Source organism: Gobius niger, assembly GCF_951799975.1.
Source record: "Gobius niger genome assembly, chromosome: 13".
Lineage (NCBI taxonomy): Eukaryota > Metazoa > Chordata > Actinopteri > Gobiiformes > Gobiidae > Gobius > Gobius niger.
The window spans coordinates 7,976,071-8,001,340 of NC_136864.1; the positions used below are offsets into that span (position 1 = coordinate 7,976,071).

General features: G+C 40.5%; 1 protein-coding gene and 1 long non-coding RNA gene across 3 annotated transcripts in view; one reads left to right on the forward strand and one right to left on the reverse strand.

Moving 5' to 3' along the window:
• vapal (VAMP (vesicle-associated membrane protein)-associated protein A, like) overlaps positions 1–21,945 on the forward strand; it is a 28,510-nt gene extending 6,565 nt beyond the window's left edge. Inside the window, exons 2-6 of the mRNA XM_079569898.1 lie at positions 13,349–13,501; positions 16,915–17,018; positions 19,219–19,299; positions 19,901–20,068; positions 21,769–21,945. Coding sequence (XP_079426024.1) covers positions 13,349–13,501; positions 16,915–17,018; positions 19,219–19,299; positions 19,901–20,068; positions 21,769–21,930 — 668 coding nt within the window. The 3' untranslated portion in view covers positions 21,931–21,945. The remainder of the gene's footprint in view (positions 1–13,348; positions 13,502–16,914; positions 17,019–19,218; positions 19,300–19,900; positions 20,069–21,768) is intronic.
• On the reverse strand, positions 1,530–24,440 carry LOC306973125. Of its 2 annotated transcripts, XR_013793542.1 has the most exons (3): positions 23,415–24,436; positions 22,516–23,381; positions 1,530–1,542 (listed from the first exon to the last, which is right to left on the reverse strand). It is a non-coding gene; the product is annotated as an uncharacterized lncRNA (long non-coding RNA). The 2 variants fall into 2 exon arrangements; XR_013793543.1 differs by lacking the exon at positions 1,530–1,542 and having other exon boundaries at positions 23,024–23,381; positions 23,415–24,440.
• Between the last annotated feature and the right edge of the window lie 830 nt (positions 24,441–25,270).

Sequence of the window (25,270 nt, forward strand, 5' to 3'; positions counted from 1 at the left end):
GAAGGTGGGGCGCTCAGGAAAAAAGGAGCATGTTTCTCCGAGTTGGCCGGTGGATGCAGGACGTGGGTGGAGGATGAGAACAACTGCTTTGCTCTGCACTGGTTTCTGTGGCTCAGTGATGAATGCTAATATTACTGTCTGCGTAAGACGAGCTAAAGTAGAGCTGCACGATGAATCCGCGAGTTATCGTTGTCATGATGGCAGCGGATCTGGCTGTAAAATTATATTGTTAGGTTAAATGTTGGGATTCACCTTTAGCATACAAGCTCTTTCTTAAGCTAACTTCGTGTTGGGCAGTGTAGGAAAGACTACTTCCTGCCGACGAAAGCTTACATAAACGTGGCTGATTTTGGGGGAAATCCGATTATTTTCCCCATATTGATCGATCTCGATTCCTTTCCTGGAGGTAAACCGATGCTGCGGCCGGACTGAAAACTGCAAACTACAAAAGCAAGCTCCACACTTGTAGCCTTACAGAACAACATGCCCATGTCACCTCTTCACCGGCCCTGCACTACACAAACATCTGCAAAGGAAACACAAAAAAAGTGTTTTAAAAATATCAGAAGCCATAAGAAGACGGCAAGAGTTGGCGCATTACTGATGTTTATGCAGAGCCTCATAAAGCCACGACTTCATGGAGTTTAGCACAACTTGATGTACATAAAGAAATACTAGTAAACAGTGCATTTATAAGTATTTAGCACGATCAAACTTACAATTCACCGTTAGAGTCCAGCTAATCCACGGCTGCTGCCTCAAAAAATAGTCCACATGGTCTAAATAGGGATAGTTTTCCTCTTCGAAGGTAAACTTTTCATCCTCGTGTGTTTCTGTTTTGCCCATTGACGAAGTATCGAGACATTGTAGCTGAATTTACTCTTCGAATTCCAGATCCAGACTTGCTGTTGTGTGTGCTTCCTGTTTGTTTGGCCCGAGTATTCCCTGGGCTTGACCTGACAGGCGCTGCAGCATCGCCGAGCCCGTATTTTTGTATTCCAGACAGGACCGGCCATTTCTTCTGTCGAAGATCACCACGTGATTATCGAGATCGACCTTTCTTAAAATTGCGATTAGATTAAGATTCGATTAATTGCCCAGCCCTAGCTTCAAGGCTAATGCTGAGTTCTTCTAATTTGGTCGAAAGTCGTAAAATCTGACGAGGATTATACGTTTTCTCTAATTTGTGGTTTTCCAGGTCGGAAACATTAGAGATAGATGCTTCTGCTAAAGTTACAGCTGTTTAAAGCGTCATCAAAATGCATTTACTAACATGAATTTGGATTTAACAATATACCGGAGCATGTACAGGACTCAGAAGCTCATGTTGCTCTTGAATTCAAAGTTTCTCCTCAGTGAGAGAAACTTCACTTTATCTATAAGGGTGATCTATCAGTAAATTGAATCTTCAAATTGGATTAATGTATTTGAAGTTGGCCAGTCTTAACGGTTCATTCAAGGTGAGCGAGCCGTACTACACTGTATTCTATATAACGATAAACAAGTTAGGGTTTGTCATTTATTTTATTGGCATCTAACAATCTTTACCTTTCAAATGATTCTTTGTCAGGGTTTGTGCTGATGCTTGAAATGCAGCAAAAATATTTAGTTTAGTTTTAGCTCGACTGCAACAAATCTGGGGCTTGAAAAGTGGATTTTAGTATTGAAAAGTTGTGTGATTTATTGTTGATGACTTGCTGTGGTTATTGATTTGATTTTTCTGATTTATTTTTTGAATCGAGTTCATCATCATCATGTTTGTATGACCAGGAGGAGGCAGGACTTTTTGTCATTTTGTGCAGACATAATTGCAGCCAGTACAGTTTGTAAATTGTGATTTGGATCAAGCTTTGTGTCCTGGTCCTTAAATTTAAAGGAGGAGTTGGTTAGAAAGTGATATGTGGATATAAAATGCCTTTAAGTTTTCCTTGTGGCTTTCTTCCTGGTTCAAACACTATTCCTATTACTCTTTGTTAGTCTGTACAGTAGTAGTTCATATGTGTCATTCTTCTTGTGTGTTCTTGTGCAATCTTTGGTTTTTCCAGTTTACAGGAATGCCGCACCTGTCACCTGTCTCCTGTCTCCTGTGTTAGCTTTAGCCGTCTGCTAATGTCCCGCTCCTTATCTCTGGAGTAGTGGGTGCAGTGAGGCGCAGCAAACCTGAGCTGGCATTTGTGTCAAAGGAAAACGGCCAGGGGAGTTTGTTCAGTGGCGTCCTCAGGTGTAGAAGAGATTGAAATGACACTCGCTTTGGATCGACACATCGTTGATGCAGTTTTGAAACATAAATATCTTAATTTAGTGAAATAAGTACTGAAGACTATAGCGAAATAAGTACTCGAGACTAGCAAAATAAGTACTGGAGACTATAGCGAAATAAGTACTCGAGACTAGCAAAATAAGTACTGGAGACTATAGCGAAATAAGTACTGGAGACTATAGCGAAATAAGTACTGGAGACTATAGCGAAATAAGTACTGTAGACTATAGCGAAATAAGTACTGGAGACTATAGCGAAATAAGTACTGGAGACTATAGCGAAATAAGTACTGGAGACTATAGCGAAGCAAGTACTCAAGACTATAGAGAAATAAGTACTGGAGACTATAGCGAAATAAGTACTCAAGACTATAGCGAAATAAGTACTCAAGACTAGAGCAAAATAAGCACTGAAGACTATAGCGAAATAAGTACTGAAGACTATAGCGAAATAAGTACTCAAGACTATAGAGAAATAAGTACTGGAGACTATAGCGAAATAAGTACTCAAGACTAGAGAAATAAGTACTGGAGACTATAGCGAAATAAGAACTCGAGACTATAGCGAAATAAGAACTCGAGACTATAGCGAAATAAGAACTCGAGACTATAGCGAAATAAGTACTGGAGAATATAGTGAAATAAGTACTGGAGACTATAGCGAAATAAGTACTGAAGACTATAGCAAAGCAAGTACTCAAGACTATAGAGAAATAAGTACTGGAGACTATAGAGAAATAAGTACTGGAGACTAGAGCGAAATAAGTACTGGAGACTATAGAGAAATAAGTACTGGAGACTAGAGCGAAATAAGTACTCAAGACTATAGCAAAATAAGCACTGAAGAATATAGCGAAATAAGTACTCAAGACTATAGCGAAATAAGTACTCAAGACTATAGCGAAATAAGTACTCAAGACTATAGCAAAATAAGTACTCAAGACTATAGCGAAATAAGTACTCAAGACTATAGCGAAATAAGTACTGGAGACTATAGCGAAATAGGTACTGGAGACTATAGCGAAATAAGTACTGGAGACTATAGCGAAATAAGTACTGGAGACTATAGCGAAATAAGTACTGAAGACTAGCGAAATAAGTACTGAAGACTATAGCGAAATAAGTGCTCGAGACTATAGCGAAATAAGTACTGAAGACTATAGCGAAATAAGTACGGAAGACTATAGCGAAATAAGTACTCGAGACTATAGCGAAATAGGTACTGAAGACTATAGCGAAATAAGTACTCAAGACTATAGCGAAATAAGCACTCAAGACTATAGCGAAATAAGCACTCAAGACTATAGCGAAATAAGCACTCAAGACTATAGCGAAATAAGTACTGGAGACTATAGCGAAATAAGTACTGGAGACTATAGCGAAATAAGTACTGGAGACTATAGCGAAATAAGTACTGGAGACTATAGCGAAATAAGTACTGGAGACTATAGCGAAATAAGTACTGGAGACTATAGCGAAATAAGTACTGGAGACTATAGCGAAATAAGTACTGGAGACTATAGCGAAATAAGTACTGGAGACTATAGCGAAATAAGTACTGGAGACTATAGCGAAATAAGTACTCGAGACTATAGTGAAATAAGTACTGAAGACTATAGTGAAATAAGTACTGAAGACTATAGCAAAATAAGTACTGGAGACTATAGCGAAATAAGTACTGGAGACTATAGTGAAATAAGTACTGAAGACTATAGCGAAACAAGTACTCAAGACTATAGCAGATTGCTATCTTACCTTCTGCTGCGTTTGGAGTCTGACTTAAGACAAATACATCATTGAAATAAGCCGAATGCCCATCTCTGGTCGCCCGTTGCATTATGGGTAATGGAATTTCTTTTGGCTACCAAACAAAATTGATAGTTAGCGTAAAGCAACGAAGAAAGCTCTGATTTGGACCGTTTTAACAGCTGGAAAGTTGATGTTTTAAAGCGTTTTTGTCGTCGCCGTGGAGCTTGTTACAATATTAGCATAAAGTAAACTAAAACATTTCTGGCCCTTGAAGGCGACTGTTGGAGACAAAGTGCAGGGTCTGAAACTGTGGCCTCATGTCGCCGATATTCATTACATTTAAACAGGAATGAGAAATAAGGAGGCGGACAGTAAACACATTTTTTTTTATTATTGTGACCAGAGAGATCCACATACACACATTGGCTGCCTCTAAATTTGCTTTATTTGTATTTTTTTTTATGAGTGATCTGATGGTGTACAACATGGCTAATCGATCGCTAATTTGACAGACGGAAATGTACCCTCTATATTTAACATCAACACCATTTTGAAACTTTTCCCTGTGATTTCAAGATTAAATGATTTTAAAAAGTGGCGGTGTTTATGTCAGGCTGATCCCAGGTCCTGTCGTCCCCCTGTCTGCTATGGTCCACTATGGTCCACTATGGTCCACTATGGTCCACTATGGTCCACTATGGTCCACTATGGTCCACTATGGTCCACTATGGTCCACTATGGTCCGCTCCTGCCGTCGGAGCCGCCGTCCTCCTGACTTTTCCCACGCTTTTAAGATATTGACAAGTTGTGTTAAAGGCCCCATGATTTTTTTTTTTCCCACAAGCTGAACAGAATTAGTTTCATCCTCTTTCAGTATGTTTAGAAACTCCGACATTTGTGGGGACAATGTTATGCTTCTAATTATTTCAATTTGGGGGTTAGTTTTAATTTACTTTCTCACTCTTTCATTATGGACTGAAACCTCTGGAGGTCCGGATCTGGGCCCAGGTCCATCAGTTGGGGACTCGATGGTCTATAGAGTCATATGTGACGCACACACAGGCCGTTGGGGTCGTGTGTTTCCTTGTTTTCTTTGGAACCGTGTTATCCACTGGTTGCCTGTGATCCTTTGCACCTTTGCATTTCTTTATTGAAAGGATGTTCTCGACCGCTTTCCCATCAGAGCTCATTACACATTGTGAAGTTTGACGGGTTTCTGCCGGTGTCGTTGCTTTTGAAGTCTTTCATTTGTGGCAGTACGGTGCTGTTTGACGTGGTGGGGGTTTGTTTGCCCGAGTGTTTGTTCTCCTTCTCTCAATGCAAAGTGGCCCATAGCTCCTCCTTGAGTAAACCGATCCCAAAGTGAACCGGTCCAGACCCCGCCACAGAGGAGCTGAGATGGTCCCCAGTTGGGTGAATGGATCAGGCTTTGAAGGCAACCATTACAAATACAATTACATTTGATATTAATGTTCAAATAAAATGATGCTTTATTCATTGACATTTCCTCAATAACAGGATCTAAAGAGAGCAGCAGGTGTTACACTACATGATCAATCTGTATGGAGATGGATTTTTGTGTGTCCCTTGATGGATTTAAATGATTTCCCATCATTACACATACCACAAAGGGTCATGTGTACCGCTCTGCCACACCCTGACGGTCCACTCTCCTCCTCATCATGGGACCGGTTTGTCCTGAAGCTCCCAGCCTAATTGTCCTGATCAGGTTTGGGGTTTGCCTCTGACTCTCTGGCGTCCGCTCTTCAAAGCTGCAGCCTGCTGTTGTTTTTCACCCAAGTTAAAGCCCCTAATTCAGGCCCAGCGCAGTCACAAGGCGGACGAGACCTGTGGTTTGATATTGATTTCTGATCTGGACATGGGATGTCTTCTATGAAATTAGACTACATAAATGTGATTATCCCCGTAAGAAGGTAATGTTTTGGTAGCCGCTTATCGGTATCTCATTGGGAATAAATGAAAACTACCTGATCAGTTTAGTTCACATCATGTTTGACCCAGAAGCCACAAAATACAGCGCATTGTGATGATTTTACATAAGGCTGGGCTGTTATGATGTCTCTAAAGGACTTTGTTGCGTAAATAAACTTGGTAAGTAACACCAGTGGTTCTCAACTGGTGGGTCAGGACCTCAAATGGGTCACGGAACCTTTTCCAGAAAGCATAACTTTTCATATTTATGTGCAGAAAGTATTATCAGGTTGTTTTGAATTTGTGCGTTTTAGGCTTATTTAAAGGGACTACATAAGTTGGTCATTTTTATGCTCACTACTGCCACCTCAGGTCTTACGCGTAACTGCAGCTTCTATATTAAGCTCGTGCATGACAACGTTTTGAGTGACGGTGCAGGATTTCAGAGGCAGTTGTGAACAGGTCTGGGCTCATTCTACACATTAGGACATTGCTGAAACATGTAGAGGAGGAAAACTCTTAATTTCTGGTTCTAAAGTGCAATGCTTTCTAATGGGAGACTAGCGGCTATATGGCGGTACTACAGCAATGGCGGTCCAATGGCGGCCCCTAGTGTCGCAGCCAAAAAGCAGAGGTGGAGGTGATCGGGGAATGATGCGCTAATCAGATCGCCATGTGCTCATGACGTGGAGTTCTACTTTTACAGAAACGTCCACCAAAAGACAATTCAAAACTCATTTACTTTTAGCCATGAGGGGGCAGTACACACACGGTTTAAAGCGGTTTTGGACTCCCAGCATATAAGTACGCGTGTGTACTTATATACTGTGTGCGTCCACATGGGTCGACTCAGGTCTGTGAAAACGGGGCAATTCATCTTCCAGGCCGGTGTGAGGCGCTGTGACGCTAACACAGATAATAGAACAAGATGCAAAGGGCGCATGCACAGTAAACTTTTGTGTAATGTAAACAGTGAAAATGAAACTGATTCAAGGATTTACGATCTACAGAAGAGACGAGCAGGCGAGTTTATTCTTCAGACGTAACGGAACTAAAGCAGAAAAACCTGTCAGTGACTTTTACTGTCAGTCCAAAACACAGACTGACTCGGCCGTGTTTTTCTACTTGTCACCTGTGGCTTGTGGACGGCAGTGGAGCAAAGAGGAGTGTGAGTCAAACTCATTCTAAGGTCAGTAGATTATGGATAACAGACTCCACTCTGGCGCTGTGATGTCATTGTTTTAATAAAAGTTGCGGAGACGTCGTAACAACGGCGCCACGTAAACGGTGTTTTCAGTTCTTTCTACTGGGAGCTAGTTTGGAAAATGTTCATTTACAGACCCCCAAAACGCCAGGCTCGTTTGGACGATACACTGGATTGATAAAAATATCTTTGCGTTTGTTCCTCAGCTTGACTTCGTATGGACACGGCCTGTATTTGTTGTAAATTGTTCAGGAGAAAGTATTTGTCTATTATGTGTTGTTGTGGTTTTAAAAATGTATAATTTGATTTACTAATTCAATCCTTTAATTTACTAATTCAATCCTAAAACTGACTTTCCGTGTCTCAACCATCATAAGATCATAAAACGGCTCTGCCACCTCAGCCATTTGATTTTGTCTTTACGTGGTCTCATTTGCCTCTGCCTAATATATTGTCCAGCTTCGTTTTTCTTTTGACACCTGCAGAGTCCAGACCACCGTAGTCGTCTTGTTACTGGGAAACACGTCTCCTCTGCCCAGCGCCCAACTCAAAAATAACACAAAGGCAGTTGTACTTTTCCTCTGCGTCTCCAGATCAGGTTTACTTTCACTGTGGAGCGGTGCAGGAGCTGGGCCCGGGCCAAAGAAAGTCACTATTCGATTAGTCCCTGTAATCACGTCTCCTAACTCACTTACAGCCTCAAACCGCTCTTTCTGATAATCGTTTTAGAGGGCCTTTTTTTTTTTCTACGCTGGCATCAAAACACCCCCTTCACCGACGAGGTGCAAGCAGGCGATTCAATTTCCTTTTGGTGACCGGCCGCTCATCCACACGCAACATTCTCTGGTTCAAAGGATCGACGTTTGGTGATTGTTTTCTGTTTTGAATCTACTACGCCTCGATATCTGCACAGAGTGACTTTAGAGGAGCAGGGTTTAATCGATGCTTGAGCGGCGAAAATATGCTTTTGAAACACTTCTTACCTGTTGCATTGCATGGTTTTCATTGATTTATTGTTCTGCAGTATTTGGCTGGCAGCGTGGGAAAATTAAAATACGGTTTGAGGCGTTTCCACAGATCTAAAGTGAACCAATCCACTGTGATGACATTTGGACATTGCTAGTCATCGCACATTCGATTAGGCAAGACATGTTTATTAAGGCATGACAAGAAGAAGTATTATTGTTTTTCCTTGAACCGACAAGTGAAGTGTTTAGCTGTTCTGTGTAGTAAAACTTGGGTCTGGGCAATGGAAATCGCAATCTCAATATTCATACAGCCATGTCTTCGGCAAAACCAGCACCTAGTTTTGGAGTTTGTTTGAGACGATGGAAGTGGAAGATGGTGTGTTAAAGGATCTGTATCCTGCTATTTTAGCCATTCCAAAGTAAAGTATAAGCATTTATATGATATATTGTACCTCTACCACTATGGAGTGCGTTTTTGGTGAGAAATATAAGTGTTTTCTGGGGATATTTTGCAAACATGGAAGACGAGACTCTTCGATTCAGTTACTCCGCCCCTCTTCCCATGCAACTTTTGCAGTAGTGGAAATATAATATCACAGCAAAAAGTAAAGTTACTTCACGATGCAGTTATAAGCAGTTGACATTTGCAACACAGCTTCAGAAATGGCTAGCATGCGTTTGGATTGACTCACCGCTCTGGCCGCTCCATCGTCGCTGGTTATAAGAGTTTAATCCACTTTGGTTCTGGCCAAGGTTCACCAAGCATCCATCAGTGAAGTGACGGTTGGCTGATTGTCGCTGAATCCCGGAAAGAAATTCCAATTTCTGGCGAGTGGCCTCTTCTTTAGGAAGGTTGAATAAAGTCCTGTAGCTCTCGTAGCCAAACTCGCATTTTCGCCACATTATCGTTAGGTAAGAAAAAAGAACAGGTGTGTCCAGAGAAGGTTAGAAAGAGCTCCTTCTTCACAACTTTCAGTGCAAACATGACATCTGTTCAGAAGCTCAGAGGGTGTGTTTGCTTTCACCGCAGGGGCAGCGACACGTCCAGCTCTTCCATTTTTTTTGTATTTATTTTTTATTTATTTCTTACAACCATTGATGGCATAACAGAAATCAGGCCGTAAATCATTACATTACAGACGTCGGGCTCTTCCCGTTTGTCACGTGACGCTAAAGACTTTTTCCAGGAGAGGGTGGAGCAGCTGCTCATAGAGCAGGATTCAGGAGGATTGCTCAGAACTGCGTGAATGAAGCCAAGAAACACTCTGGGGGTGTTTTTGAAAAGGAAATAGCATAACAACATGGTTAGAAGCTCCAAAAAGCTGATTTTGCATGATATAGGACCTTTAAATAGCAACGCTAAATGCAGCCGTCACTGAGTGGTGAAAAATGACCTGAATGAGCGTTCCTCTGCTTTAGCGCCATCTAGTGGATACAATATTCGACCGATATTTATTAATCTAGTATCATTAAACGCAGCTTGAATCAAAACTGGTGATTTTAGTTATTTGGTAGGCCAATTACTTCGAGTTATGAATGAATAAAGTTCACCTGCAGCGTCAAAATCTTCGATCAGAGGTCTGGACCTCGCTCGAAAAAAACACTTTTTTCATCTCGTTTTTCGCTGCAACAAATCCCGTTCCCGGACCGTGATATTTCCCAGTCAATCAGAACACGAGTAGCCGAGTCCAATGGTGCTGGTGACTTCTGCATATTTGCTGTAAATCCTGAGCGGCCGCTCTAAACCACTTTTTGTGATAAATCGGTCCAGACCATATCCTATTGTTTTAATCGATCGATTTAGATCGATTTCACCAAAAGTGCCCGAAAATGAAAACTGAAATGTTTATAACTTTGGAAGTGATTGATGTATTTAAAAAAATCAAAAAGCCTTTTCATCCTCTTGCTGACCTCTACCACCCTATGCTCTTATGAATATGATCTACTGTATTTTTTAAGTTTTCATCTGGCATTGCTACTTTAAATGATAGTGGAGGAAAGCACTTGTTCTTGTTTGAGCAAAGGTTTTGTATAAAAGTTCATGAATCAGCTCCATATAACAGGTGTTTCCGGTTGAGCACTCGCCTCTAATAATAAAGGTAGCTTCTAAGCCCCCAAGCACATTTTCTGCAGTTTGTCACTCAAATCTAAAAGCTTCTTGAAAAAAAGCAGGAATGTATTGACAAAAGCGAGAAGAAAACGAGGTTGAAAACGCAACAAAAAGGCGTCAAAATAAGGGATGTGAAAGTGACAGTTGGTCTTAGCTTTCAAATGAGGCGTTACAATTTCCCATAGACTGTAAGCTGCAGTCAAGAAGCTTTTAGATTTGGGTAACGCCAAACTAGAGAAAATGCACGCGGTTAACGTGGGGGTAAGAGGTTAAACAATATATTTCTTCCATAGACCGCTCTTGGAAAGCTTCTAACTCTCGTTAAATGCAATGATGAGCTGTTAAAATTTAATACGAGCACAAAGGTGAAATTGATACAAAAGAGTTGGCAACAAACAGGAAGTAGTTTCCTGCAACGTTGCTAGACCTCAGCCTCCAACAGCACAGACCCGGCACTTTCTCCTGAAACGACCCTCTGAAACGTGGGCCTGCGCTGCTCTAAATGAAAGAAGTCTTTACGGACGTTTAGTCATCGTTCTCGAGATTAAAATAAAGTTACAAACAACAATTTTGCTTTTCTTTTTAGCGTGTTGTCTTTACTCGACTTTATATTGTCTCTTTCATTCGATGTGCAGCTCCTCCTTTACCAAACCGAACTCACCAGATCGTCTTAAATGAATTAGTGCACTTTGGTTAACTGATCCGTCTCCGCCCTGGGCCAGAATAATGAGAATGTGGCGGCCCTTTCCCGCCTACAGCCGCCCCGACCTCCTCTGCTGAGCTACCGTCGCTCCAAGACAAGATTCCAGGAAGCTGAAAAGCCTGAAAAATATCTTACGACTGAGAAATGTTTCCATGATTTGGTCGTGTTGGGGCAAAGCCAAGAAATTGCATAATAATAAAAATGTCAGATGACCAAAAATATTCCCTGAATCTTTTGTGAAACATTTTCCACATCGCAGACGCTGGGCTTTACTCTTGTGTCCTGCGCAAACAGACTCTTCTGTTATGTTTCCCTCTCCAAATGGGACGCTTTGATGGAAGAGGCTATACTCGCACCCTAACCACTCTGCCACATAGTTACCATTTCTTTTTTGTGTTCAGGCTCCTTATGCCAGTCCAAGGATAGATATACATTACTTTTAATACAATTTGAAATGTCAGACATCTCCTAATTATGATCCACAGTAGCATGCTATTGGCTCGTGCAGGAAACGTCAGGCCTGTGTGCTGAATCCGGCCCCTCGGTCGAGCTCCTCTGGTCTATGTGACTGCATGTATGTATGTATGTATGTATGTATGTATGTATGGTCAGTTTGTGTATATAATGAGTTTGGAAGGACCACAGGAACTGTATGGTCTATGTAGCAAAACTCCATCTTTTGACTGAGACAGAAATCGGCTCATGATTGGACAAACTTGCCTTCCCGTGGCCGAGTGGTTAGGGTAAAGTTTGCCCCCTGGCTTCAATAGTCTTTTAACCACTGAACTGTCCTGTCAAGTAAAGATTTTAAGACATTTTTAAACCTCAATTAGCTGAAATATGATTTGAACTGCGTTATTCTGTGATTGCTATGCCGCCCAAACGTCATATTGATGGAGGAATTGATGACGTTGCTCTTGAGATTCTTAGTCTTGTTTGGTGCTCGTTGTTTTCCCTCCTGGATCCAAAGTAGAAGTGTATTTGTGTCGGATAATAATGACCTGTACAAAGATCACATTTATAGCTGTGATGAAATAAAGGCTGGGCATTGTGGGCAATCAATCTCTACTTTGGTCAATCTCAATAATCGTCATAGGACTTTATAGTCGACAAGTTTACGGACATTTCTTTGGCACAAACATTACCTGGTTTGGGAGTTTGGGTGGAAGATCTATGTATGTTAACACAATGAGGCTGCGCTGTTTTGGGGATTTAGCTGTAGAGTGCCCACAATCCAGACCATTTTTCATGATATTTGTTTGAAAGATGAGATTCTAAGCTCTCTGTAGGTGAAAACAGTTTAATTCTATGGGTCTCGGTTCCTGAGAAATCTAAGCTAAACCGAGGCTAGAGTTAACGGGGGTTTCATGCAACTCTCTCCTTTCTGATGAACTCCTCTATTCTCTCTGGACAGACACTAACGTTATGGGAAGATGCAAAGGCCTAAATTTCTCTGTTTCAAGTCAATTTTGTATCGATCACCTTTTATCGCGTGTGCATTTAAACAGCCTGGTTCTCGGGTTGAAGACTTTAACAGGACGTTTCTCAGCCGTCCTTGGACCGATATTGAACATTTAAAAACTCAGAGAAACGTTAACATCTCAACTGTTTCGATCTGTCCATGGGAAGCCGCTCTGCTTTGTCTCTCCAGACAGCGAGACAAGTGTCCGGTTTACAGCTGTTCGCTATGCAAAACCACGCCCCCTTGGACAAAAAAAAAAGAGAAAAACACAATGATAATATATGAACTTTCCAGATTGTGTTTTTTGTCATTTAATTCACTCAATGTGTTTAAATGATGGAGGAAAACAGTTGTTTTTGTTTGAGCTGAGGTTTGAATAAAAGGTGTATCTAATTTTATGAATCAGCAAGAAGTATTTTATTTGGTAGGAAAAATCGAATCGAAAATCAAGATCTATCGGGTTTTTTTTTTTTTTCCTAAATCGCCCAGCCCTTGATGAAATATTAGTTATTGTGCCTTTTGTGAATGTGTTATTTCCATGTCCCTATGTCAGTCTACTCGCTGCACAAAGGAATCAAAGTACATGCACCTTATAAATTGATAAATTATTAAACTCACGGCCCAAATCAAACTCATTGGAAGGCCGAATTTGGCCCGTGGGCCCTACGTTGAGCACGTTCACAAATTTGCCCTGATTCTGTCCATGGGAAAAGCCATCTTCCCTGTGGAGCTATTGTTGCTGCTTAATTTTGAACCACTTCCTTATTCCTTGCATCGGTAAGAGCAGATTGTTTGTCCTCTGCTGGAATTTTGTGTCATTACATTTTAAAGCATCTTGAGTCCTAGGGATATTTTCTTGGCATTGTTTTTATTGTGTTTCCCTACAAAAGTACCAAGGCTACGGTGTCTAAAGTCGTTTTGAAAGCCTGAATAAAGTTTCTCCTGTTTGTGTCCCTCTCAGGTCCGTTCACAGATGTAGTGACCACCACGCTGAAGCTGAGTAACCCCTCGGACAGAAAAGTCTGTTTCAAAGTGAAGACCACAGCTCCGCGCAGATACTGTGTACGGCCCAACAGCGGCGTCATCGAGGTGGGAGGCAGCGTCAACATCTCAGGTACCAGGACTGGAACCAAGATTTAAACAAAGTCAACATGAGGCTGCAGCTCTTTAGGTTATATAATGTTCTGCAGAAGACCAAGTATCTCGTCTTCATGGAGTCAAACTGTGGATAAAACGTGCTAAGCCATTCTTGTTTTGGTTTAGCAGCTCATATTTGTCCTCTCTCAAATATTAAATCTTGGATATAGGGGTGTGACAATACATCGATTTTGTGATATTTATATCGCGATATTTTGCGGGATGATGCAATGTTTTTTATTCCGATATCAATACTTTTTGTGACATCATGCATAATAATGAGGTATCAGTCCCACTGCTTTCAGTCAATAGAGGCCATTAAAGGGCAAGTCATTTTATACTCTCTACTGCCACCTCAGGTCTTTTGTGTAACTGCAGTGTCTAGATCAAACTCGTGCATGTCGGCACTTCGGACCCGAAGTAACAACTTTTAGAGTGACAGTGCAGTTGTGGTGAACAGGTCTGGCCTCATTCTACACATTAGGACGTGGCTGGAACATGTAGGGTGAGGAACTTAGTAGCTGATACTTAGTTTTAACATTTTTAAACTCTATATAGTCCCTTTAACAGTCAGAACAGTAGAGAGCAGCACTGCTTTTGGACCACTGTCAAACAAATCTATTACTTTTAACTATAGTTTTTATAATTATAAATAAGATTAATCTGTAGGTGATTCCCTTTTGAAACAGGACTGCGGTTTCTTGTTTAAATGTAAATGAAGTCACTGACGGATCAATGACCCATTTTCAGTGTATATGATCACTTAATTACAATAAATAAGTGATAAATTAATCACTTCTTTAAATTTAAAAAAGAGTACAAAGCACATAGCCAAAAATACCGCCTTTGCTCCTCCCGATCCCGTCACACCTGGAAAGCTAAGCCGGGTCGAGCCTCTTGGTACTTGGATGGGAGACCGTTTGGGAAACACTAGGAAGCCTGTGTGAATGAGTGGTCGGAGGAGCCGATGGCGCAGACTGGTTGCCTAAAAAGCATGATGTATCAGGTTATTTTTGTGCAATATATCAATTATCGCAGTTTCGGCGTATCATGAGATTATCGTGAGCCATGTATCGTGCATCGTATCAAATCGTGCGGTACCAAGAGGTTCCCACCCCTACTCTAATGTATAAAATCACAATGGGAATACAATGCTCGTCAGGAAAATTAGATATGTTTCCTAATCCTATCTGTGCACTAACTGGATGCTTAAACTAATAATGAACTCCCATTTTCTCCTCTGATAGAGAACATGTGTTGTTGATTCAAACAAGGAAACGATGGAACATGAAGCCCATTAGAGCAGAGCTGCTAAATACCCGCTCAATGTGTGATCGCTTTTGTTATCACTTTAATTGCTGTGACTCGTGTACAGTGACGCGCGTATTCCCTTTAAGGTGCTAAACGTTATTCCACAGTTGGCCCTGCTAACCAATCACACGTCTTTAGACTCTTTACAAAGCCGGTCCGTCGGGAGTAAAGCGAAACATGAGCAGGTTTTCAGCTCCCGTAGAGGCTTGGCCGTGTTCCCCTTGTGTCTGCTCTGGGTACTCTGGCTCGTCAGATGTGGACTGTGGAGAGACCAGAGTATATATGTCGCACACGGGATCACTTTCCACTGAATATGCAAAACCACTGGAGCTGCGTTCACTACAGGGGGTCGGACCGCTCAAACTACGCTCTTCAACGACACTGAACAGAGCGTAGATTAACAGCCGTGATGATCAGACTCACTCACTGCACTCAATTACTCAATGATTTACTCTACAAACTTTCAAAACATTCCTCTGTGTTTTCATTGTGGAGCTACAACTGAGCATTAATTATGGTAAAACTTAGTCTAAAGCTAGTTTTAGTCTGATTTGATCTTGATCTAGGGTTTGGGAAATCATCCAAAACTTTATCTGTGCGTTTAAGCCCTTAACCCCCATCTAAACGGGGCACATTTTCTTCTAAACCAAATCTAAAGCTTCTTGAAAAAAGAAAAGCATCTAAATAGCGACAAAAATTAGGCTTAAAGGGGCTATATAGAGTCCTAATGTCCTAATGTGTAGAATGAGCCCAGACCTGTTCACCACAACTGCCTCTAAAATCCTGCACTGTCACTCAAGAAGTTGTTCATTCGGGTCTGAAGTGCCGTCATGCACGAGCTTAATATAGAAGGTGCAGTTACACGTAAGACCTGAGGTGGCAGTAGTGAGAGTAAAATGCCCAACTTGTATCTAGTTTCTTTAAATGATGAAAATGCAACAAAAATAAGTTGGAAAAGTGACAGAAAAAAAGGATGGCAACAACGAAAAAAAAGATCCATTTAGATCAGTTTTATAGGTCTTTGCTTTCAAATGAGCCGTTACACTGGCCTATAGGCTGTAAACTCTCCAGTCGAGAAGCTCTTAGATTTGAAGCTGAACCGGATGAAAAAAAACTGCAGAAAAAAGGACAAAAAAAGTTGCAAAACGCAGCAGAAAGTGACAAAACTGTGCCGGAAAAGCAACAAAAATGCAACAACAAGAGCAATGAAAAAGTAACAGACCCCGACAAAGACACTTAAAAAATGTGACAAAAACATTGAATGTTTATTCAAGACAATTTTTCTGTTTAGATGCAACTGAGCCTTCCCAAAATTAAACACAAGTAGTAGCATTGTCCATAAATTTAAGCTTTTGTAATAAAAAACTAAAATGAAGAATCATCTTTGGAGTAACAGGAGTTGGCACATGGCTCCTTATTTAGCTCTAAAGTTTATAATAATATTAATTATTAGTACTTTTTTGACAGGACAAAGAATTATTAATAACTGAGAGTGAGCACACAGGACAATGGGGTGGCAAGACCTTTGTGCCACCCCTCTAGATCCGCCCGTGTTGTCCCACAAGGGGAAGTTTGCTCTGGACACGTAGTACAGACACAGCTGAACACATAGACAGCAATTAATATAAAATTGGTGATAAGAATAAAATCAGATTTGTACAACGTTATAAATAAAACATTTGAAGAACAAACAACCATGGGTTTACAGGTAATGTACATTCCAGAGCAGCAGATGAATAATATTTAAAATAAGTAATTGAATAATTGATTGGAGACGAGAGGAAGGAAGGACAGCAGATGAGGCGTTACACTGTAGCTCTCCAGTCGAGAAGCTTTTAGATTTGGGTAAAACTGAACTGGAGAAAATGGGCTCGGTTCAGGTAAGAGGGTAGTAAAGTGTAAAGTTGCAGATGTCTTTAAGTCCCATCAGAAGAAGCCAAGACACAACCAGGATACATGATGTCCCACAGTTGGAGAACCTTCAGATTGAATGGAGACCCGCTGATTTAGACGATGAAAACGTTTATTCACGCTGTACCTTTTTAAATGTGCTGTTTCCTCTGTGTTGTGTGTCCACAGTCATGCTGCAGCCCTTCGACTACGACCCCAACGAGAAAAATAAACACAAATTCATGGTGCAGACGATTTTTGCTCCGATGACTGTAAACGACATGGACTTATTGGTGAGTAACCTTTTCTCTATGATGTGAAGTGTTTTGATTTACTGTAAAGGAGCTGGTTTTATTGGCTGTTAGAGGCAAATACAGACTTACTAATAGAGGATGTATTACTGAGAATCCTTCACACAGTTCATGTTGTACAGCAGAGGGCAGCAGAAGCCCGTTCATTCACCGTTTAGACCTAGATCTGTGCTAAAAACACTGAGGTTTGTTTGGAACTTCCTCCTCTTTAAACCCGACTATTGAATTTCTTTTTATAACTGGCCACTTCCCAAGATCACGGTGAAATGTTTGTGTAATTTGATCATGTGTACAGTGAATATGAATCACAGTTGTGAAGTGGAGATTGTAAATGGGAGAAGCCCAATAAGGAAGTGAAATCCTATACGTTGCAAAGAAATGTCAATCTAAGAAAAAAACTGGCAACAATATCAGCTTTGAATCCACTCAGAGTTTGATGTTATTCTCAATAAATAACAAAAGACAAAATATGTAGCTCTTTTCAAGTGTCGCGTAACTCTTAATTAACTCTTAACCGAGTGCCTTTTCTCCAGTTCAACCGGCCTTACCCAAATCTAAAAGCTATAGGCCAGTGTAACCTTTCATTTGAAAGCTAAGACCAACAAAACTGATCTGAATGGAACTCCTTGCGTTGTTGCCGTGTCGTCACTTTTTTTTTCATTGCATTTTTGCCTCTTTTTCCATCATGTTTTGATCACTTTTTTTGTTGCCTTATTCATATTCTTTGCCTCATTTTCCATTTTTTTTGCCGCTTTATTAGTTTAGTTTAGTGTTTATTTTAGTTTATTTGAGCAGTTCCAAGTTGTTGAAAAAAAGGAAACACAATAATGCCCATAAAGGAGTAGGCTGAAGCAATATTTAGCTTATTTATGCCTCCCCTGTCACATTTTTGCCAACTTTTTTTTTTTGGTTACTTTTTCCATCACTTTTTTTGTCATTTTTTGGCTCTTTTTCCATCACTTTTATTTTGTCATTTTTTGGCTCTTTTTTCATCACTTTTATTTTGTCTTTTTTTTTTTTGGCTCTTTTTCCATCACTTTTTTTTGTCATTTTTTGGCTCTTTTTCCATCACTTTTTTGTGTCATTTTTTGGATCTTTTTCCATCACTTTTATTTTGTCTTTTTTTTTTTTGGCTCTTTTTCCATCACTTTTTTGTGTCATTTTTTGGCTCTTTTTCCATCACTTTTTTGTGTCATTTTTTGGCTCTTTTTCCATCACGTTTTGATCACTTTTTTTGTTGCCTTATTCATATTCTTTGCCTCATTTTCCATTTTTTTTTGCCACTTTTTTAGTTTAGTGTTTATTTTAGTTTATTTGAGCAGTTCCAAGTTGTTAGAAAAAAACAGAAACACAATAATGCCCATAAAGGAGTAGGCTGAAGCAATATTTAGCTTATTTATGCCTCCCTTGTCATTTCTTTCACATTTTTGCCAACTTTTTTTTTTTGGTTACTTTTTCTATCACTTTTTTTGGTCATTTTTTTGCTCTTTTTCCATCACTTTTATTCTGTCATTTTTTGGCTCTTTTTCCATCACTTTTATTTTGTCTTTTTTTTTTTGTGCTCTTTTTCCATCACTTTTTTGTGTCTTTTTTTGGCTCTTTTTCCATCACTTTTTTTGTCTTTTTTTTTGTGGCTCTTTTTCCATCACTTTTTGTCATTTTTTGGCTCTTTTTCCATCACTTTTTTTGGTCATTTTTTTTGTGGCTCTTTTTCCGTCACTTTTATTTTCATTTTTCTATTCTTTTTGTCACATTTTTGCTACTTTTTTGTCATTTTTTGTTGCTTTTGTCTTTTTTTTCATCACTTTGTTGCCACCTTTTCCATCGCTTTTTTGTCATTTTAAAAAAAAAATGTTTCATCCTTGTTTTCGTCTGTTTTTGGTGCTATTTTGACGCTTTTTTTCCAAGAAGCTTTTGGACTCGGGTAATGACAAACTGGAGAAAATGGGCTCGGTCCAGGTTGGGGTTAAGAGGTTTTAATCCTGGACAAAACAGATTTGAAGAATGAAGAATGAAGAAAAGCCTCTCGAAACAAAACTTGGGCTAAAGTTTGTTAAACACAAGACTTAACCAAACTGTAAATCAGGTTTAAAGCAGGGACTGAAATAGTTCTTTGTGCTGATGTTTGTGAAAGGCGTCTCAAATCCAGTCCAGTTTATGACGTGGCCCGTTTGTTTTTCAGTGGAAAGAGGCCAAACCTGACGACCTCATGGACTCCAAACTCAGATGTGTGTTCGAGATGCCTTCTGAAAACGACAAAGTGGTAAGACACAGGAATGTAAAGCTAAAATGCTTTTAACGAGGACTTGAAAGCATCATTTCTGATTGTTAAAAAGACAGTGGCCCTATAGTAATGTTGTTAATACTTCAGCTGCCATGACCTCATCAGCCGGTCCACAGTGCGGTCTCCTCTCGCTGCCTTCATGCCGTCTGTCCCACATCAAACGGGATTGTTGGAAGGATGCGCTTCCTCTTCGGTCTTTTTGATTCTTACACTGGATTTTGTGCAAATGGAAAAAAAACAACAGAGTCTAACTTGTGGTAGCAGTGAAGTAGAACATCCCCAAACAAACACACAAACAACAAACAATACTTTGTCTTCATTGATGGCACAGTAATAGAAGCAGTAGCACTAACTAAATAACCTCATTGCAACCACTGCCTTTGCAAAGTCTTTCTAGGTGGTAAATCTCTTCAAGGCTGTTATTAAAAGTCTGCCAGTCGTACTTAGTGTTTCGTCTTTATTCTGGTTAGTGTGCTTTGGCAGAGGTTTCGATCTTTACTACATTGAAGCCCTTCGTTTCTTCATAGCTGCTGTTGTAAGTCTCTGAATCCTTTCTCAGTACTTTGTCTCTGTCCCGCAGAACGACATAGAACTTAAGCCGTCTGCGGTGGTGAACTCGGTGAAGGCAGAGCCCACGGCTGCAGCGGCGCCGGGCGACGACAGCGGCGAGATCAAGAAAATGCAGGATAAATACAAGAGACTTCAGGCCGAAAACGGCAAACTCGGCGACGAGGTCCGGCAACTAAAGGTTAGTGTGCAGGTGTACAATATATGATTGTGTCATCTTTAACGCTCTAAGACAGTAGTAACTTATAATGGGAAAGCTCACTGTGCTGGTAGACAGTACTTGTTTCTTGTATCCTTAAAACATTATTACTAAGGCTGGGCCAGGTCTTGTGATAAACATTAAATGTGTTGTAGTGAATAAATCGATGGCAACACTTTAATGGTATTAAACCTGTTAAAGAAGCCAAACAACAAAATCCAATGCAGCGCCGCCATTAGTGATGATTATTCTGAAAAGTCCCAGTGAGTCCAAGCTTAAAAGCCAAGGCTTGGGGATCATAAAGCCGAGATTTAAGCCATTTTGTTTCACGGGGATCAGCCGCTGTAGGAGCAAAGCAACGCAAACAATCAAATGTGGCCCAGCTTTTGGCGTGGAAGCCTTAAGACACAATCAGAAACTGACACTGTTGAGTAACAGGAACCTCTGGGTACCTCACGATTCGATACGCGATACAGCATTAATCGATATACTTGCACAAACATAACCTGCAATACATCAGGATAAAAAAGAAAACATGCCACGTTTAACCTTTATTTTAACATACTACATATTATTAATCATTTACATTTCTTTCTTTCTTTTTTTTTATCTCTTTCTGTGTGACTAAATGATCCCTGACTTACACACTGAAGATGGGTCAATAGATCTCTGAGGTGTCACTTCATTCACATTTAAATAAACTAGAAACCAAAGTCCAATTTCAAAAGGAATAAATCAACCCCAAATTAATCTAATGTATAATTTTAAAAACTATCATTAAAAGTAATATGCTGTGCTTAAAGCTGTAGTGCTGCCCTCTAATGGCAGAGTTATTGAATTCTTGATCATCATTGGCCTCTATTGACTGAAAACAGTGGAGCACTGCTGCCTCATTAATATGTATGACATCATCAAAAGTATCGCTTGAAATAAAAAGTCGACCCCCACAATATATCGTGATATATCGGAAAATCAATATATTGTCACACTCCTACTGTTAAGTCACATTGTTAGACCCAGGGTTTGGTGGAGCATGATTTCAAACCACAGACACAGTATCTGGCCTGTCGCCACCGCAGGAGCGGAAATGTATTTCTGCCGGCGTACTTTCCATCAGCTCGCACTCAGCAGCTCTGGGTCATGTGAGGCAAATCATATGGACAGTCATGTGACATGGGTTACACAGAAGTGTATCAGCCCAGCCTTAAAACCTCAATATTATGAGGAAATGCTTTGTTCTAAAAGGCTGATGATTTTCATGTCGTGTCTTTTGAATCCTGACCGTTAATGCTTAAAGGGGCGAGATGCAAGTTGGTCATTTTTATGCTCACTACTGCCACCTCTGGTCTTGTGCGTAAGTGCAGCCTCTATATTAAACCTGTGCATGACGGCACTTCGGACCTGAATTAACACCTTTTTGAGTGACAGTGCAGGACTTTAGAGGCAGTTGTGGTGAACAGGTCTGAGCTCATTACACACATTAGGACATTGCTGGAGCAAGTAGGGGAGGAAAATACATAACTTTAACATTTTTAAACTCTGCATAGTCCCTTTAATAAACTGTATGTGGCACCAGTGTTTCCTCATGGCATTTATTTCACATGAATGAACATAAAACTAGAGTTACCGTTCGCTCCTTTTCATTGTTGAACGATAAAAATGAGTCTTGTTGTTTCTTCCAGGAGGAGAACGTGAGGATGAGAAAGCTCCCGCGCACAGACCACATGAGCACAAACTCCACCGGGCTCCTGGCCAGAGAAGCCAGCGTCACCTCCCTGCCCTCCCTCTGCGTGGTCATCGCCGCCATCTTCATCGGCTTTTTCTTTGGGAAGTTCGTCTTGTAAACAAACAAAAGAAAATCGTATATAAAATCAAAAATAATCGACGGCGACGAAAATCTCTCCCCGAAATCTCGAGAAATCTCTGAAATAAAAAAAAAGTAAAAAAAAAAAAAAAACGAACTCACCACCGACAACTAACCAAGTCCTGGGTTTTTTGACTTTACCATATCATTTGGTCTCGCGTGGCCGATACGATGACATGTTGTACAGCATCATTTGAAGGCGTTGTCTTTTTTTACTCTGCTCTCTCTCTCTCTCCACGGTTAAGTGTCACACAAAACACGCAAAAAGAGCTTGAGAAAAGAAAAGCGTCAACTCTGTATTTAGTTTGTCGTTTTTTTCGGAATGAATGATTTCGCCGGTGACATTATGGAAAAAAAACGAACAATGTGTTTAAAAAGCTGTATCAGTACGACAAAGCAACACCCACGGGCACGAGGCGCTCAAATACACACAAGATCCTCCGTTTTTATCAGGTTAACAGAATGTTAGGCGTCAGTATGTTATTTTTAAAATGCTTTTAGGCACACAAGGAAAACGTGCAACACTTTACAGAGGGTATGCAGGCGGCGTCACGGCATCGAAAACCCAAAAGGAGTCACTGCAATCTAATAACTGCCAATTATACACAACTTTAAAGGCACTGTACCAGATTTGTTTGGTGTGCAAATATGTTTAAACTCTTAGCCGTGGTCCAAACTCCTTCATAACTTCATAAAGCAGTTTTAGCAACCCAATTCTTCAAGGGGATTAAGTTTAAAGCATGTTTCACAGCTTTCAAGGAGCGGAGTTTTACTGTCACGGTGCGGACAAGAAGAAGAAGCCTACGAGTTCAGAATAGATTATTTTTTTATTAGATGCACAGAGGTCTTTTTTCTCCACACACACACGTCTGCTTTTGCAATATATATATATACTGAAGGACAAAATGTTTTTTTTTTTTTCTCATTCCAATTGTTCAGGTAAGCCGGTTCGAAGCACGTGCTTTTTTTTGTCAAATGCTGCTTTTAGCCAACAAGCTAACTTCGTGATGTCTAAGCCGTGACGGAAAAATGGAAACACTGCAAAATGTAAATCGAAAGGTCATCCACGTGGCTTTGTTTTTTTTACTAATCCACATCTTGAATCCATCGAGTGAAGAGAGTGTGTTACGGTTTGTCTTGCCTCGCCAGTAGGGGGCGCATCTTGAATAGAGAATGACGTGAGTGCTGCATACCCTCTTTAGTAACGACACACTATTAAGCCTTTGTAAAGCATTGGTAAATCATCTTTTATGAAACACTTACAAAGCATTCCTCATCAATTGCACGGAATATGTTTGTATCCTGTTAGATGACGAGAGAAACCCTTTTCCAAACCTCGATCGTTTCCTGCTTATGCCGAATATTGATTGATTGGACTCATACAGAACATGTGTAGCCAACTGGGGTCTTCACGATTCGATACACGACAACCTCATGATACGGCGATAATCGATACAAGCTAACAATAACCTCACGATACGGCGATAATCGATACAGAACATGTGCAGCCAACTGGGGTCTTCATGATTCGATACACGATAACCGGAAGATACACCAATAATCGATCCATAACGTGTAGCCTACTGGGGTCTTGACGATTCGATACACGCTAGCGATAACCTCACGATACACCGATTATCAATACAGGACACGTGTTGCCTACTGGGGTCTTGACGGTTCGATACATGCTAATGATAACCTCACAATATGGCGATAATCGATACAGGACACGTGTTGCCTACAGGGGTCTTCACGATTCGATACACGATAACCTCGCGATACACCGATAATCGATACAGGACACATGTTGCCTACTGGGGTCTTCACGATTCGATACACGCTAGCGATAACCTCACGATACACCGATAATTGATACAGGACACGTGTTGCCTACTGGGGTCTTCACGATTCGATACACGCTAATGATAACCTCACAATATGGCGATAATCGATACAGGACACGTGTTGCCTACAGGGGTCTTCACGATTCGATACACGCTAATGATAACCTCACAATATGGCGATAATCGATACAGGACACGTGTTGCCTACAGGGGTCTTCACGATTCAATACAAGCTAATGATAAGATCACGATACGCAGATAATCGATACAGGACACATGTAGACCACTGGGGTCTTCACGATTCAATACACGATGACGATAACCTCACAATATGCCAATATTCTATATAGAGCACGTGTTGCCTACAGGAGTTTTCACGATTCAATACAAGCTAATGATAAGATCACGATACGCCGATAATCGATACAGAACACCTGTAGACCACTGGGGTCTTCACGATTCGATACAAGCCAACGATAACCTCATGATACGCTGATAATCGATATATTGCACATGATAAACAATGACTATTTTTAAAGTAACACATGCGATCTCTAGCCTACTTTATAAACAACTTCATTGTACATACATTTTTAGAGCTTTTTTACCGTGTTACAATGTTATCCTGATCAAAAACATCTTGCGCATCTTTTGAGTTTTCTCCAGTGGCTGTTCTTAGCGCCGCTGTGACACCTCTCGAGCTCTAGCTACGCTTTATCCTTTCATCGCAAAGTAAAAAACACTCATCGTAGCTTCACTACAGCCACACAGACTTTATTTTTATTGTTAAGAATTGTCTTAATTAAAGGAGCTGCACAGTGATGGAGTGAGAGGAGGGGGTGTGAGGGGCTTATAGTAAGTGACACTAATGGATGTTTTGTTTCAGCCGTTTTAGATCAATATTGCCTTTTCTAACCAACAAAACGTAAGATTGTGATAAAGATGTGTTTGAGATTAATTCAGATTCCAACAAAAACACCCGCTCTAAGTAAATAAATGACACCTGACATCGTCTGTGCGTTAGTGGTAGGTCACTTTATAATCAAAAGTTAATCTTATTTATGATTACAGTGCTGCCCTCTACTGTCCAGACTGTATTCTTGACCAGCACTGCCGCCTCATTAATATGCAGGACGTTGTTCATGAATGTGCATCAAAAGTATCGATATCGGCTTAAAACTGTATCGTATTGTGCCGCAAAATATCGCGATACATCTCAAGATCGATATGTTGTCACACTCGGACACGGAGAAGTGGACAGTAATGGTACGCCAAATAAACGACGAGGAAAGCTTTGTAAGTCTTATAAAAATGTCGAATTAAGTATTTATTACCAAATGCTTATTAGTGTGTTGTTGCGAGTGTTGCCGTGAAATCAATGTTCGAAAGAAGCGGTTGTTTGGAGCCTCCATTTTGTTTATGTGCTTTCTACGCGTCTTGAATGTTCAGGTCCAGCTGGGGATATAGGTGCCTCTC